Source organism: Phyllobates terribilis, unplaced genomic scaffold (genome assembly GCF_046119375.1).
Source record: "Phyllobates terribilis strain yellow unplaced genomic scaffold, ASM4611937v1 Scaffold_3__8_contigs__length_932513732, whole genome shotgun sequence".
Lineage (NCBI taxonomy): Eukaryota > Metazoa > Chordata > Amphibia > Anura > Dendrobatidae > Phyllobates > Phyllobates terribilis.
Genome location: NW_027362763.1, coordinates 288,918,669 through 288,933,437, shown reverse-complemented (window position 1 = coordinate 288,933,437; position 14,769 = coordinate 288,918,669). Strand labels below are relative to the sequence as shown.

At 38.5% G+C, this 14,769-nt stretch overlaps 2 protein-coding genes across 4 annotated transcripts in view; one reads left to right on the top strand and one right to left on the bottom strand.

The window, feature by feature from the left end:
- Positions 1-14,769, bottom strand: part of SAMD7 (sterile alpha motif domain containing 7) — a 91,142-nt gene that overhangs the window by 68,454 nt on the left and 7,919 nt on the right. The window contains exon 1 of one of the 3 annotated variants that reach the window (XM_073674859.1): positions 9,608-9,964. The exons of 1 other annotated variant lie outside the window; for it this stretch is intronic. In XM_073674859.1, the coding sequence (XP_073530960.1) occupies positions 9,608-9,625 (18 nt within the window). In that variant the 5' untranslated portion in view covers positions 9,626-9,964. Of the gene's footprint in view, positions 1-9,561; positions 9,965-14,769 lie in introns of those variants that run through there. One more of the 3 variants, XM_073674860.1, reaches the window with a different exon arrangement.
- Positions 9,626-14,769, top strand: part of LRRC31 (leucine rich repeat containing 31) — a 53,600-nt gene continuing 48,456 nt past the window's right edge. The window contains exons 1-2 of the mRNA XM_073674858.1: positions 9,626-9,960; positions 14,428-14,676. Coding sequence (XP_073530959.1) covers positions 9,948-9,960; positions 14,428-14,676 — 262 coding nt within the window. The 5' untranslated portion in view covers positions 9,626-9,947. The remainder of the gene's footprint in view (positions 9,961-14,427; positions 14,677-14,769) is intronic.

The window sequence follows — 14,769 nt, the reverse complement described above, 5'->3', positions numbered from 1 at the left end:
CTGCTCAGCATTAGTCTGGGAACACCTGAGTCTTTTCTTATCCCATCTTACAAATCCGGTGTTGTTTAGTATTTGGCAGGGATGAGAAGACTAAGCTCGTCTTTCAGAGACTTAGCCTCAGTGAACTCTTGTTTCCAGAAGCCAGAGATCTCACACTGAGTCAAAATCTGATCTTATTCCTTAACAGAAAGTGACAAGGTGCAGACACCAAGAGCACACGTCAAATATTCTGTGCCACATGTCACTTCAGACTGCGTAAAAGCATTGCAAGATAGAACATCAAAGATTAATGCAATCAAACTGCATGTTTAAAAGGGGTTTTAAAGTGAGTGGTTTTATATGTGAATATGCCATGCTCAAAGCTTTAGCAATCCTGCAATCAGTGATAATCTGTGGGGCTTCCTGCAAGACCACTTGGCGGCAACTGCTATAATTTGCAGCACAGCAGCAACTTTTTTTGGTGTGTCGGATGCCTGTCATTCTAACTTTTTTCCTGTCACTGGTTTCTAATCAGGTTAGCCAGTATTGAACTTTGGCACCCTGAGCCCATTAGGGTAAATGATACAGAGGACCCTTCCCCAAGTTCTAAGGATGAAATGTGCACTGCTGCTACCATACGCACAAACCATATAATAAAAGTTTCGGAGTAGAGTTAACTCTTTCTTCAGGATGCCTGAAGAAGGAGTTAACTCTATTCAAAAACACGTTGCAGTAATAAACCAGTTTTTTATCCTCTCAGTGTGAAATTACTTTCGGCCACTTACTGGTGCCGCACACAACTCTCCCAGGTGAGCAACTAATTGTTTAGTCAATCATCACCTACAGGTAGCAATATTACACAGGGAGCGCCTCTTTCTCTTTTTTCCTCAATTTTCACGCACACAGACACGAACGCACAAATGCACGCGCGCACCCACACACACACTCTTATAAATCAATAGATCGATAGATATCTGCTTGTGCGTTTCTCCTTTTATACCTCCTCAAAATGTATAGAAAAATTGCCAATTGGGTTTTAGCATACTCCTACGACACTGTGTTCTGACTCTATCAGCAGTGATTGCACAGTGTCATTGAGTAATGTCACCCTCCACGCCCAAGTGGAAACACCTTATATATTTCTAGGACAAATATATGTTAAAGTGAACCTAACTAACTTATATAACTACTCTCTCGACTTAGCCATATTTGTAACATGCAATTAAACAACACAGTCAATAAATCCCTAGCCAGTTCAGGTATTTGATGTGTTTCATTTCATGCACATCTGACGAATGTTTGAGATCGCTCCTAATTTGCAAATGTGTGTTCTTATGAGGAATTCTATTCAAGGGTTGAATACTTCTGAGTCTGCAGTAATCATTAAAATTGGTATTTTGTGTTGAATTTGTTATATTAATTGTGTTGAGTTATTTAAATTGTTTTTGTTTGATTGGTTTATTGCAGACAGCAGAAAAATTGTAAATGTTTCTAAGAGGAATAAAATGAAATGAAGGTTGAATAGTTTTGATTGTAACAAGAGATAGATAGACAGAGAGATAGATATTGTCATATGGTATTGACTTCAAGATCTGTTGATTTTCTAAACAAAATGTATCACTACATTATATCAGAGAACAATGGGACAGATCTGTGTATGTGTTAAAACATAATTCAAACACATTCAAAGAGGATTTTAAATTTTACATATAGGTGTAGCTTAGTTGGAAAGTAGCATGCTTAAATTGAGCAAACATAGACAAACACTTAAATGCAAAAAAGTGGCACAAAGAAAGCAAAGAGGTGGTAAAGTTAGACAACAGTTTCTAAATATGCATCAATTTTACCATCCAGCATGAGCCAATATGAGAAATTTTCAGCATTTGCAGACTGTTTAGTCTAAGTTTGCTTATGTCTAAATATATTATACAATATTATAATAAATAACCCTTTTTATTAAAACAAATTATTACATACACGTGCATAACATTATGATTTGGTAATACTCAGCATAAAACAGGTAGTATAACTAAGAAGCATTTTTTTCTGTGAAATCTCCCGAAAGATCACCTTACTATAACGTCTCCATGTTTCACATGAATCAATATCCCATATGTCCTATGAGATACTGGAAATGGAAAAACTGGCTACTTATAATCAGCTCATAACACTCTAATGAATGAACTACACAGTTTATGGGATGCATAATAGCAGCTCCCACTGCATTTATTTGTCATTAAATATTTTGATAAACCTATTTGGTGTAACACATCCCCTAAAAAGATACACAAAGACCGTAGACCTGATAATGGCGTGTTACACACAAGAGAGGGTTTTATAGCGTGTACTGTATACTATACATGTTGTGCAATGTAACAAAAGTGACAATTGTAGACAATATTACAATTTTTTTTACAAGTATCAGTACTGATTGGATAGGATATCGTCGATTAAGAGTCAGAGAGACTCGAAACGCGTCAGATATATTTTTTATGCCCATGCTACTATTTTAATGAAGTCACAATAAAGTATTTTTGCTTTTAATTCGCTTTGTTGGATTGAAAAACCTCTTTTCACAACTTTGAACAAAGCTGCTAGATACCTCACAAGCTTTATCCGTGCATAGTGGAGTGGATTGCCCAGGAAACCAGGCTGAATAATATACATATATTGGATGGGGTGAGCTGGATCTACAAACGATTTTATATTACTGATACCTGATCCCCATAAATAACAATACAACACAATAACATAGAGGACAGAAAAATATATAGGTAAAAAAATAACTTTTAAATTGATCTTATATTTTTGCTGGGCTGTTAAATTTTAATACATTACTGTAACTCCTTGACTAGAAACAAGGTCATTTTCCATGAGCTCTACCAACAGTAGACACAACTATCTTCTCCTGTTTTCCTACCTGTTTCCTACCTGTTTCATAACTAATATTAATTATATATTTTTTATTTCGTATATGAATATTAAGTTCTGTTACCTTTGGTGAGGAAGTGTGATAGTAGTTCCACTGATAAATAATTGAAATTATAAATTTTGGTTAAAACTTACATTTGCTGAGTCTTTTCTCTTGAGTGCAAGAAAAGTTACTGCAACTCCAGTAGAATGTCCCTTTCAGGAGCCTGTGGTGTCTGTTAGTCCCATGACATGGTGACAAGCAGATTAAATGGCTTGTCGTATTGGGATTACTAGACAGGGAGCAGCTTTGGGATGAAATCATGGGAGTATTACATTAGCTTGTCACTACAGAGCGTCACTTTACTCATCTAACATTTCATCACCATCACAAATGTCTGATCATTTATTATATCATGGATAACAACAATAGGACAAATATCAGCAGACAATATCCATTAAATAACACAACAAATGTCTGGGATGACAGGAGATAAAACTGGAGGTTTACTGATAATGAATGATGACGATGATGAGAATCTTATGATGAAGCAAATTGAAAAAAATGCCATCCAAACAGCATTAATATGCTATAAAAATTTTTTGCTGGATGCAATTTCTTTTAGTACAATTTCAATAACAATTGCATACTTCGTATAATTTTTTCCCCCTTTCTTTGATCAACCCTTTTTTCTCCGTCACTGGCACCAGATGAACTTTTGATGCATCATGTGTACTCTTGGCACCATTATTTGACATTTCATAAATGTGTCTGTATTATGTTTCATGTATATGACCTGAAGAAGTTTGTATACTTCAAAACGCATAGACAAATAAAAAAAAACGCTAATTCATTTATGTGTACCTGGATTCACTACTATACCCAACAGCGGCGTGGAATTTCCACAACCCCCCCATCTATAAGAAATACAGGTAGATACTTATCCATCATGTAATACCGTCAGGTAGGTGTGTGGCTCCAAATTCATTCTGTAGCAGGACAAGGACCTCAAACATACAGTCAATATCATTAAGAACTATCTTCTATGTAAACAAGAACAAGGAGTCCTGGAAGTGATGATATGGTCCGCACAGAGCCCTGATCTCAACATCGAGTCTGTCTCGGATTACATGAACTGACAGAAGGATTTGCACACACCTACAACCACAGAAGATCTGTGGTTAGTTCGCCAAGATGTTTGGAGCAACCTCCATGTTGAGTTTCTTCAAAAACTGTGTGAGTGTACCTAGAAGAATTTATGCTTTGATGTGGCTTTGAAGGCAAAGTGCCGTCACACTAAATATTAATTTGATTTAGATTTCTATTTTGTTCATTCACTTTGCATTTTTTTCCTGATAGAAAATAAACTAAACTAAACTATTAAAACTTCTATTTTTGAAAGCATTCTTACATTGCAGCATTTTTTTTCCAGCGCTCCCAAAACTTTTGCATATCAAGCTACATTTGACCAAAACTGAAATACAATAAAACACGAAAATTATTATGAAAAACATTAACATAGTTTATCTTTACAGTCCTGTGGGCAGTGATTATATAGGAAATATTTATCTGTCAGAGTTTCTAATCATAACTCATACTCTAGCACTCAAACCCCTTATGATATACCACAGAACCTTCCAGCCAGCATTGGGCTAGTAGCTTCTGCTGGGTTTATACCTGCACCTTCTTCACAGAATAAAAGCACAGTTGAGTAAATTGACTCTCTTTATATTAAGTCTTGTTTTTTTTCCCTACATTCATACTTAAAATCTAGGGGATGGATGGAGAATTTCCATGGGTCTTTTCATTTATTTAGGACACTAGCTTGCTTTACCTAAAAGTATCAAACTGAGCCATACTTCCACCCTGCCGCTGCATTACTGAGTCTCCGCTGCCCGTTCTTTATAGACATGCTGCAGTGGTCACGTTCCAACTACAGCATGTGAACAGTGCAGCCAAACACTGGGCTCAGTGGGATTGTGTCATCTACCTTGGCATGACCAGTGAACCCAGTAACTGACTGCAGTGGTCACATACTTTAGCGGTAACGTCACTACTGCAAAGATAGAGGTAAGTAAGTTTGATTCTGTTATTTTTAGATAAGCATGGGTCCTAAAAAATAAATAAATGTAGAATATTCCTTTATCATCTCACCAAACTGTGTAACTGGGTAGTAGTTTGTTTGTCACAAGTTACATATAAATCCATCAGGGAACATCCTGAACTGCTGAGTAGATTGTGCTTGATGTTTAGGATTCTCCTGCCAATTCCTTTGCGTTAAACCATTTTTTTCTGAACTAATCGTTCTAATGGTTTTAATGCCTCACAAAGCATGTCATATTAAAGAGTCACAGTGAGGCAAAGTAGCAAAATCCAAGTTAATCTTTGAACATTAAATACAAGACAGACTAATTATTTAACTTTGGACTTAATAGGATTGTTTCTTCAAATTCCGAGCTGTTAATGTTACAGACGCAACAGAAAAATCCCTTACTTATTGTGCAGGGGGCAACGTGTGTCACTTGGACTGTTGCAGTCAAACATTTTATTGCAATTCCCTATTAGTACTATTTTTTTTCGGTAAAATGTGAACATGTAAATGGGTACATTTGTCGTCAGTTGTGTTCATCACAGGACACATCTGTTTTTTGCAGGAGTTCCATTTTTCTGTTTCCATGATAGAACAGAAAAACAGCCTAACAGGTCCTCTCCTTTTTTTTGTTGGGGGTGATGCTACTGATTCCTCTTGCTTGGTCTTATTTGGGGAAGAAAATATGGCTTTATGAAGGGGATGATAATTCAAATATTACTTCTAATTATTAGAGATGAGATGATCTTTTGAAATTCAAATTCTCTGACGTTGCTGAATTTTCTCCAAAAATTTGATTAGCTGCAAATAAATCGATCCACTCATCTCTATATTTCTTTTTAGCATTAAAATTAAAATCAACCTGAAATGCTGAGAATATACATGGTAGGAGAACAAGGCTTTTGCCCTCCAAAGTGCTACAACTACCCGTTAGATCTAGACCTGCATTCTTTATAGGTGTTCTTAGTAGTGCCAGTGGATATGTCATTTGGCTAAAAATAAAGCCATATCCTATTTAGGTCTATCCAGTGAATGTGGCAAAGATGCTGTAAAGTCAAGCTGTACAATCCTTATTCCCACCCTGAGGAAAGGGGCTACTACGGAAACTTGTAAGTGGTGGTAGGTATCTTATGAAAGATAATGGTATGTCTCTTAAAATACATTTTGGTTTCAATGGCCAATAGTAGTAGAGTAGGAAGAAGCCGGCAGGCGCACTAAGGTTGAAAAATTTTACACAAAGAGAGTCATTGTCCTTGATGGCTACACAGTCTAACAAAAGGCAACAGACTTAGACGTTACAACTGGTTACAAGAGGCAGCAGGCTTACTCTCTAAGAGTAGATGACATTTGCAGTGACCCTTATCAATGACATTTTGTCATAAATTTGTCACAATAGGTCATTTTCTGTTTCCCTTAAGACTGTTAAAACAATCAAGCTTGTTGCCACCCCTAAGATTCTTACTGTTAAACTTGTAGATTTTGGTAGAATTCTGTAACCACCAAGTTCAATGCCTTTTCATGAGTAAAACTATTGTTTAACAGTCTCCTGTGCACACCAACATTACTTCCACCATCCCTAAGACGAAAACAACTCTACTACCAAAGGCCATAATAACCTATATATTTAGAGGGAAATACCAACACCCTTAAAGGGAATCTGTCACCAGGTTTTTGCCACGTAATCTGAGAGCAGCATAATGTAGAGACAGAGACTCTGATTCCAGGGATGTCACTTACTGGGCACTTGTTTTAGTTTTGATAAAATCACTGTTTTATCAGCAGGAGATTATCACTAGAGGACTAGCAGACCTGCTGCCAGGTAGTCAAACATATTCATGAGCTCTGTATAACCCCGCCCCCACCACTGATTGGCAGCTTTCTGTAAACACCGTGCATAAGAAGAAAATTGACAATCTGTCATGTGGGCGGAGTTATACAGAGCTCAGCATTCAGAGCACTGCTAGATCTGCTGCAGAGAAACAGGGATTTTATCAAAATGACAGCAAGTAGCTCAGTAAGTGACACACTGCTGGAATCAGGGTCTCTATTACTACATCTCACTTTTCTCAGATGAGATAGGAAACACCTGCATTCCTCTTAAATCCCAATGTTTTGAGATTTAAAAAACTTTAACATCCAGTGATAAAAATATGTACTTCAGGCAGGTCCTCTTTGTACTAAACCATTATAATATTGTTGAGCTATTTAAGTCTATGTGCACACGTCTATTTCAGGCAAATTCCACTCCAAAAATCGCCTGAAAAAGTGCTAACTAATTGTTCATATGAATGAATGAACATATGCATTTCTACGTAAAATACTTGCTGTTCATATGTTCAGCCTTTTGAGCATCTTTTTACTGCTTTAGGTTTCCAAAGATACCCAATGGTTAAAAAAAAGTGAGCCGGCCATTCCTTAAATTTTTTCCACTCTGAAGATGGCTTTTACTTTATAAAAGAAGTCAATAGGAAGAGTCAAAAGATGCCTGGAAGACACCAGGCCGTCTTTTTTTTAGCATTTTGCCAGCATTTTTGCTTGAAAAAATGCTAGAGATTTCTTCATTGTTGAATGGACTTGAATAAATGATTGGAAAACACCAGTAAAAAAGACGCTACAAACATTTTTGGAAAAATAGTGAAAATAAAAACACCAGTGGTCAATAGTGTTCAGGTAATAATTCCCGAAAAAAACCAAAATGCTAAAAAAGATGTTTCACGTGAAAAAACGCCAGCATTTCCTGAAGCGCCTTCCTCTGGAGCACATACAGTCATATGAAAAAGTTTGGGCACCCCTATTAATCTTAAGCTTAATGTTTTATAAAAATTGGTGTTTTTGCAACAGCTATTTCAGTTTGATATATGTAATAACTGTTGGACACAGTAATGTTTCTGCCTTGAAATGAGGTTTATTGTGCTAACAGAAAATGTGCAATCTGCATTCAAACAAAATTTGACCTGTGCATAAGTATGGGCACCCTTATCATTTTCTTGTTTTAAATACTCCTGCCTACTTTTTACTGACTTACTAAAGCACTTTTTTTGGTTTTGTAACCTCATTGAGCTTTGAACTTTATAGCCAGGTGTATGCAATCATGAGAAAAGCTACTTAAAGTGGCCACTTGCAAGTTGTTCTCCTGTTTGAATCTCCTCTGAAGAGTGGCATCATGGGCTCCTCAAAACAACTGTCAACTGATCTGAAAACAAAGATTATTCAACATAGTTGTTCAGGGGAAGGATACAAAAAGCTGTCTCAGAGATTTAACCTGTCAGTTTCCACTGTGAGGAACATAGTAAGGAAATGGAAGAACATAGGGACAGTTCTTGTTAAGGCCAGAAGTGTCAGGACAAGAAAAACATCAGAAAGGCAAAGAAGAAGAATGGTGAGATCAGTCAAGGACAATCCTCAGACCACCTCCAGAGAGCTGCAGCATCAACTTGCTGCAGATGGTGTCACTGTGCATCGGTCAACTATACAACGCACTTTGCACAAGGAGAAGCTGTATGGGAGAGTGATGCGAAAGAAGCCGTTTCTGCAAGTACGCACAAACAGAGTCGGCTGAGGTATGCAAAAGCACATTTGAAGAAGCCTATTTCTTTTTGGAAGAAGGTCCTGTGGACTGATGAAACCAAGATTGAGTTGTTTGGTCATACAAAAAGGCGTTATGCATGGTGGCAAAAAAACACAGCATTCCAAGAAAAACACTTGCTACCCACAGTAAAATTTGGTGGAGGTTCCATCATGCTTTGGGGCTGTGTGGTCAATGCCGGCACTGGGAATCTTGTTAAAGTTGAGGGACGCATGGATTCCACTCAGTATCAGCAGATTCTTGGCAATAGTGTTCAAGAATCAGTGATAAAGTTGAAGTTACGCAGTGGATGGATCTTTCAGCAAGACAATGATCCAAAACACCGCTCCAAATCTACTCAGGCATTCATGCAGAGGAACAATTACAATGTTCTGGAATGGCCATCCCAGTCCCCAGACCTGAATATCATTGAACATCTGTGGAATCATTTGAAGAGGGCTGTCCATGCTCGGCGACCATCAAACTTAACTGAACTGGAATTGTTTTGTAAAGAGGAATGGTCAAAAATACCTTCATCCAGGATCCAGGAACTCATTAAAAGCTGCAGGAAGCGACTAGAGGCTGTTATTTTTGCAAAAGGAGGATCTACTAAATATTAATGTCACTTTTCTGGTGAGGTGCCCATACTTATGCACCTGTCAAATTTTGTTTCAATGCAGATTGCACATTTTCTGTTAGTACAATAAACCTCATTTCAAGGCAGAAACATTACTGTATCCAACAGTTATTACATATATCAAACTGAAATAGCTGTTGCAAAAACACCAATTTTTATAAAACATTAAGCTTAAGATTAATAGGGGTGCCCAAACTTTTTCATATGACTGTATAACAATAAGAGCAAATATGATGCTCTTAATAAAAATGGTAGAGAACTACAAATAATTCTGAAAACAATCGCTCAGTCTCTTTCTTGCGATACATGTCTCCGATTTAAGAACACACTAGTCCGGATTGTACATTGAAATGATAAAATACACAATCAACATATTTTACCGTTCTCATTCTGTAACCTGAGCCAGCGACTGACTCAGCCTCTTACCAGCATACTTCTTGGCATTTCATACGAGAAGGAAGTTTTAAGCCAAAGTCCACCTGCTTATTTCCTGGGTTGTTATGTTCTGCGCTGCTGCATTACCTGTTCTCATGTAGATATGACCGCTCGGAGCAGAGCAGCTTGTTTAGTTACATGATCACACCTTTCTACTTTAGACTTGTACAATAGACAGGAATGCAGCAGGGTGTATATACAGAAGACGCCTTGGGATTCAAACTGATATTTGCTTGAAATTATGAAGATATAACACCAAGGAACTCCAAGAAACGTAATCCTGCAATTCCCAAAATCTTGAGTGCTCAACCTCTGTGAGGCGGTAGAAAGCATGGACATTAAAGGTACGCTAACATGTAATCTTGGGAACTAAATCCGGGAGTGGTAACCACATTTCAAGTGACTTCAATGAAAGACTTGTATAACAAGTTGGATGAATGCAGAATTGTAGTTGACATCTACGCAAATGAGATAGAAATAATACCAGGGGGCATGCTTTAATGAGTCTTTTTTTAATTTTTAATTACATTTTTATAAGGTAATGTTAATGAATTTAAAGGTTTGTAAGTATGATTAGTATGTTACTCCTTATTATAACCTGTCTGACTAAATTATCACTTAGTTTTATTAATGTTTTAAAGCATTCTCAGCCCACATAACTACATTCCAGATTTTTTTTGGGACAATTCACAGTAAATCATTGTCAAAATCCACATGTAAAATCAGTAAGGTCAGACTCATTAGGCTATGCAATAGATGAAATCAGCACGGGGCAGGTTTCACACATCTTTGTCTGCACTTGGACTGTTATTCCTGGACTGCGCACGGGTCTCCTGATCTGAAGTCCGCAGGCTCGTAGGCATATATTAGACTACCGTGATCGGAGCAGGAGACCCGCGGCCAGTCTGTGCATCGTGGTCCAAATATGGAGCGCAAAACACAGATGTGTGAAATCGATTAAAAAAGCAATAAATAAATAATCACATGCATTACTGCGTACCATCAAATATCACATGGATCTAAAATGCCACAAGAATGCTTGAAATTCATGCTGCTTTTTAAAAACTAAAATAAACAAAGTAAAAAAAAACATGTTTCGGTGCTCATACAGACGAGCGTATAAATACCGAACGCTGCTGGGGGAATAAAGTTAATTTCCTCCCGGCAGCAGGGGTCTAAGTGCGGGCGCCACACAGTGTCAGAACGCTATTAACCTGCAGATTAACCCCATATCTGCAGGTTAATAGCATTTTTTCCCTTTAAGATCTGTTATATATGTTTACAGCCCATAATACTAATATGAAGACAAAATCTGCATTTATTAAGAACTCTAAAATGATGAGAATTATAGTCATATTAATCTATGTAAGTTTATCCAACTTTAAAATAATCATGGACTCATCAATTTTTTTTTTTACGGACAGATGAAAAGCAGCCCTATTTTTAGATTTTTATTTCAAGTTTTAAATGCAAATAGAGCAATAATTCATCAAGATAAAGTACAAACTTTTGATTGAAAAAAATGTGAAAAGAAGAGCTTTAAGGGGAATGTCTGGGAGATAGGAAAGAGAGAACCCTATTTTTATGGGGCGCCCAGGAATTTCTGGCTGGTTGGCAACCCTGACCCCCATCTCCCCCCCATATAATCCAGAACTTTTGTTACTCAAACTACTGTCAGCACTTTAAGGGGTTGTCCACTATTAGGACAACCCCTTCTTGATCTAAATGTTTGGCTCCGATAAAATAAAAAAGCTTATACTCCCCTCCTGTGCCCGGCGTCCAATCAGCGTTGGCGTCACCGGCCCCGTCTTCGGACAAATCAAACATCAAGAGGAAGTGGGAGTAGCCACAGTCCTGACTTCTTCTTGATGTATGATTTGTCCGAAGGCGGGGACAGTGACGCCAGCGCTGATTCATAAGTCATAACAACCGCATGAGAGCTAAGAGATAAGCTAAGCGGCAGTGCCGGGAGACACAAACTCCTTGCACTACCGCTCTCCTTTCTGTAGACCGCAGGGCACTTTAAGCCTGCCGTCTACAGAACAGCAGAAGCGCCAGAGCACGCACAGTACGCCAGCGTCCCGGTGAGGTGACATCATTGCACTGCGCAGGGACTCTGATGTCCAGTGTGTGCTTTGGCGCTTTGCAAAAACACTCGTTTGGATCCTGGATTAGGTGAGTATATAATGTTTTTTACTTTAATTAAAATGGAAGAGGGCATCAAAGTGTGGTGGCATCATAAAGTATGGGGGCATCATAAAGTGTGGGGGCATCAAAAAGTATGGGGGCATCATGTGATTGTGGAGGCATCATAAAGTATGGGTGCATCAAATTGTGGGGGCATCAAAGTGTGGGGGCATCATAAAGTATGGGGGCATCATAAAGTGCAAGGGCATCATAAAGTATGGGGGCATTAAAAAGTATGGGGGCATCATGGGACTGGTGGGGAATCATAAAGTGTGGGCGCCCTTCGTATATTGTAGAGTCTACTGTGGGGGCTTCATACAGTGTGGGGGCTTCTGTGGGGGGCCTCATACAGTGTGGGCGTTACTGTGGGGACCTCATACAATGTGGGGGCTACTGTGTGGGCCCCTCATACATTATAGAAATTACTGTGGGGGGCCTCCATAGAGCGTGGGGGCCATTATATAGTGTGCAGCTAATGTGAGTGCCATTATAAAATTTGGGGCTTACTGTGGGGGGCATCATATGATGTGGAGACTACTGTGGGGCCATTATACAGTGTAAGACCTAATGTAGGGGGCCATTACACAGTGTAAGGGCTACTGTGGGGGCCATTAAGGGCTACTGTGGGGGCCATTATACAGTGTGTGGGCCATTATACAGTGTGGGGACTACTGTGGGGTATAGTGTATAGAGGAGCTGTGGGCCCATTATACTGTGTATAGGGGAGCTGTGGTGATATCATACTGTGTATAGAGGAGCTGTGGAGACATCATACTGTGTATAGGGGAGCTGTGGGTCCATCATACTGTCTATAGGGGAGCAGTGGGCCCATTTGTACTATGTATAGGGGAGTTGTGGGCCCATTGTACTGTGTATAGGGCAGCTGTGGGCCCATCATACTGTGTATCGGAGAGCTGGGGGCCCATCGTAGTGTGTATAAGGGAGCTGTGGGCTCATCATACTTTGTATAGGGGAGTTGTACATGGGGGGGGGACTCTGGACATTATTAAATGTTAAGTGAGCCTTAAGAAGCATTATTGGGGCACTCAGGGTATTGTGACTGTCAAAAGGTCCACATGGGGCATTATCACTTTCCTGGGGCGAAATATGGACATTGTTTTCTAGGGCATTTGCACAGGGCATTAATATTTTCTAATCTTCAAGGGGGTAATTTTACCATCTAGACTGCACAAAGGAGGCATTATACTTTTTAAGGGGCATAGTGGTGGGCATTACTATGTGAGGCAGTAAGGAGCAGTGTTATTGTGCCACACAGTAGTTACAATTATAGGGACACATACGGCACAAGTGGATCTGCATTGGGGTATCAGTAGGATGAAGAGTTTGTGCAGGTTGGGAATAGATGGGGACAGTGCTGAAAATGTGAGAAATCAAATGTATCTGTGTTATAATCTCTGCAGACGAGTCCTGGCTAGAAGAAGTTGTCATGTCGGTCTGGGCCAGATGGAAAAGATGGGAAAAGTGAACAACTCCATACAAAAGAACATAAGCTGTATGTCACTATCTGTAACTGTGCTGTAATCTCTTAGGTCTTCTGCCGAACTCATATCTACCACTATATGGTCACCATATGGTGGTAATTGCAGTGTTCATCTTTGTATAGAGATTTGTTTTCAGTATCTGCCCAGTCATCTGCTTAGGTTCCCTTATACCCATTATTAGGGTGCACCACCATAGTTGTAATGAGGGTTACATGGTTAGGGGCCCACTCAGATGTCCCCCCCCCCCCGCAAACTTCCAGCTATGCCTCTGACCACATCCAAAAGTGGGCTTTCCTGTCTTTTTTCGGCATTCCCAGATGCTTCTTGGGGGTGGAGTTTAAATGCCCTTATCTCATGAAGGTGATGTTAGTAAGTATTAGAGTACAATAATGTTTCCGAAGAGCAATGCTCCATTTATATGCATAATGAAATTTATGAGCGTGCATTTTTTGTTATGATAGTGGGTCACATGGAGGATAGCATATAAGTTATAAATCAAGACCCTCAATTAACAGATTTAGGATGTATGGACTGGCCTTTAGCTTTATACAAACTGATAGAATCATCTTTACAGAAGAGAATAGTCATATGTGTATATTTACAGTATACGTGAGTGTGTGTGTGTGTGTATATACAGCTCTGGCAAAAATGAAGAGACCACTAAACAGTTTTCTGTTGGAAAGCATTGGAAAGACTGGTGGAAAGTTGTGATTAAAAATCATGGTTAATCCACTAAATATTGATTTCTGAACTGTTCATGAGTTAAAACATGAGTAATTTGAGGTCTGAAAGCACTGTTTCTTTTTTAGCATTTTGACGCTTTATCATTTGCTGCAAATAAATACCAAATTTTTAGCTTTGAATTTCGGAGACATGTTGTCAGCAGTTTATAGACTAAAACACCAAGTACATTTTACTCAAAAATATACCTAGAAAGAGAAAAATCAGAGAAACTGAAAATTTTGCAGTGGTCTCTTAATTTTTGCCAGAGTTGTGTATATATATATATATATATATATATATATATATACATATATATATATACATATATATATACACACATACTCTATACATGATGCTAATATATTCTACATTGCTGTCCCTCTTTTTACATTTCACAAGGATCTGAGAAAAAGGAGGGAGAAGCACAAAAAAAGTCTCCATTTGATTTGATATTTAGTCAGATACAAAGGAAAAAATCAGACAAAGGAAAGAGTGACATATTCCAAGTAAAGAAATTTTTCAAGGTTTTCGATAAAGAGGCTACAAAGACAGCAAATCCAAAGGACGATCAAGACTCTGATAATAAATCTGTACCTGGGGATCAAGTGGACTGTAAAAAGGGGAATGAAGAAACCAGTCCTATAAAAGGTCAGTAATCAACTCTATCTATCTATCTATCTATCTATCTATCTATCTATCTATCTATCTATCTATCTATCTATCTATCTATCTATCCGTATA